Source organism: Montipora capricornis, chromosome 9 (genome assembly GCF_036669925.1).
Source record: "Montipora capricornis isolate CH-2021 chromosome 9, ASM3666992v2, whole genome shotgun sequence".
Classification (NCBI taxonomy): domain Eukaryota; kingdom Metazoa; phylum Cnidaria; class Anthozoa; order Scleractinia; family Acroporidae; genus Montipora; species Montipora capricornis.
In genome coordinates, this window is record NC_090891.1 from 32,032,273 (window position 1) to 32,034,772 (window position 2,500).

Consider the following 2,500-nt stretch of genomic DNA (forward strand, 5'->3'; position numbering starts at 1 on the left):
ATTTCATATACAGGGGAAAAACAACCATAACCAAAATATATTTTGGCCAAGCAGGCGCAGCCGCGAAAAATCGTAAAAAATTACATTTGCATAAACTGCGATTCCCGGGTTCATACAAAAGTAAATTGCACCGCTTCGCCAGCAGTGCTTTACCATTGTCAGAGCGGAAGTAAGAACTCTTTTTTAAAACTATAACCAAAAAATGCCAAACTTCACGTTCCAAATTTAATGCTATTTTTTGAGAAAGAATCGAAATTCGTGTGGCCACTGGCTACGTGCGAAGTCACGGATTATGTTACATGTGAAATCATGTGGAACGGCCTTTGAACCGATTGTTCCTACGAAGAGAAAACATTTTCTGAGAGGTTTCGTAAACTATAACCACCAGCATATTAATTTTTTTAGCCTCTTTATCTACTAGAAATACAATAAGTATGAGTGCCCGGCTGGGCGACCGGGGAACTTTCTTCACTCGCCCGAAGCCAAATGTTAGTCGCCTCAGGCAACCGGGCGCCGTTAGAGCACAGCCTTGTATACAGTCATATACATTGTAGTATTGGGGAAAAAAGTTGAAAGGAAAGCCCAAACATCCGATTAAAGTGCACATGTGGGGAGGCATTTCAAACTAAGCTGACTAGTTTCGATGGAGTGTGATTGTCGAGTACGCTTCGATCATATGACGGAAGAATAAGTATCTCCGCAATCGCACAGAATAGATTCGAAGACTTTTCTCTCTCTAAATACTACCAAAGTAATTTTTACTAAGTAAACATGCTTCATTGTAGGTTTCAGCTAAATAGTCGGGTGGATAGCGCTCTCGATTAGAAGCCTTCGGAGTAAACTTGAAATGCATGTACCATTCCGGTCTGATAGTGTTGAAGACTGTTTACAGTCCGTGTGATTGTTGAGTATGCTTCGATCATACAGCCAAAGAATAATTTATTATCTCCTTTGGCAGGCTTATCTTTCATTCGTGTTCCCAGTTGCATTTGTGCTATTAGTCCACTGAGGAATCTGTCAAGCGACCAGCTCATTAGTTTCTCGGTTCCTTTGACTCGATTCTCGATTGTCGTTCTTTGATTCTTGATCCTCAATTGTGAGGATCAAGGATCGAGGATCGAATCGAGAATCGATGCTCTAAAGAGACTCTCAACTTACTTTTGCCTGGTACTGTATGAATGTACTTAACATTATCTTTTACCACTGTAAATACAAATTAGAAGTAGCGAATGAGAGAGTTTGTCACAAATTCTTTGGGTATCATTTATATCCAGGTAATTTTAGGGTCCTATTATTAGATTTAAAACTATCCAACAGATCCCATTTACCTAGTTCACCTACAGTGTATTTCCTTTTTGCATTTTGTAAAAGTTAAATTTTCTTTGCAGGGTGAAGCAAAGCGATGGAAAGAAAGAGGCAAACAGCTGTTTAAAGAAAACAGATTTGACCTCCTTGTTGACTGCTATTCTTTGGGTATCAACTATGCACCCACTAGTGACAGAGAACTTTTAGCTCAGCTGCTTTGTAATCGCTCATTGGTTCACATAAAAAATAAGGCTTTTGACTTGGCATTGCTGGATGCAGAGCGGTGTGTGAAGATCAGGTCAAGTTGGTCTAAGGTGAAATGAAAGAAACTCTTCCTACTTTCAGGGCCAGGCTGCTTGTAGCATGTGTAGTGCTAACCAGCATTGAATACTATGACATTTTGTCACAACCTGGAGATTTAAATGCCATGTAAGCTGTGGTTAGTGCTTTGACCATGCCTTGAGCAAACAAGGCCAGATCTTACCTGTAGTTTATTACATGTGGCCCATTTTCATGTTGTGATTTGCCTTTTCCTAACTGATGCAGGCGTTTTAAGCGATAATCATTTATCATCTCCTTCATTACAATAGCAAGAATAAATCTCGAGAGATGGAAGCCAAAATTGTGGAATCATCAGTTATTCTGCATATTTTAATTAAATAATGTTATATTTTCGTGCCCTTCTATTTCCAAGTCATTTAAAAATAAGTTAAAAATGTATGGGCCACTGACACTACCCTGAGTGGTACCTTTGTTAACTGTTTCCACTGGCATGTTGTGCTATTATATACCACTCGCTGCTTTCTGCCTTCTACGTAACTGGCATACCAGTTAATAATAAAAGGGTTAAGTGGACTTCATTCCAACTTGTTTACTAAGAGGTCGTATTTTACATTATCTAATGCTTTCGAACAATCCATTGTGAACATTCTGACAGCTAGGGTGTCTCCTTTGTCAAGTGCTGCAAGGTAAGTATGCTGCCTTATTAACAATGCATTAATACAGCTCCACAGTTCAGTGATGTTTGTTTCCTTCAATTGTCGTTTCAGGCACATTACAGACTAGGATCAAGTTTAACTGGCATGAAACGCTATGATGAGGCAATGGATTCATTTGCATCTGCCCTTGAACTTGGAGAGACAGATGAAGAGAAGTATGATACACTATTGCAGATCATTACCATTGGATCTGAAGT

The 2,500-nt window shown here is 39.3% G+C and overlaps 1 protein-coding gene across 1 annotated transcript in view; it reads left to right on the forward strand.

The window, feature by feature from the left end:
• The window catches only part of LOC138015153 (TPR and ankyrin repeat-containing protein 1-like), a 44,027-nt gene that overhangs the window by 9,047 nt on the left and 32,480 nt on the right, over nucleotides 1–2,500 (forward strand). The window contains exons 5-6 of the mRNA XM_068862083.1: nucleotides 1,389–1,619; nucleotides 2,355–2,500. The exon at nucleotides 2,355–2,500 is cut by the window's right edge and continues 5 nt beyond it. Coding sequence (XP_068718184.1) covers nucleotides 1,389–1,619; nucleotides 2,355–2,500 — 377 coding nt within the window. The remainder of the gene's footprint in view (nucleotides 1–1,388; nucleotides 1,620–2,354) is intronic.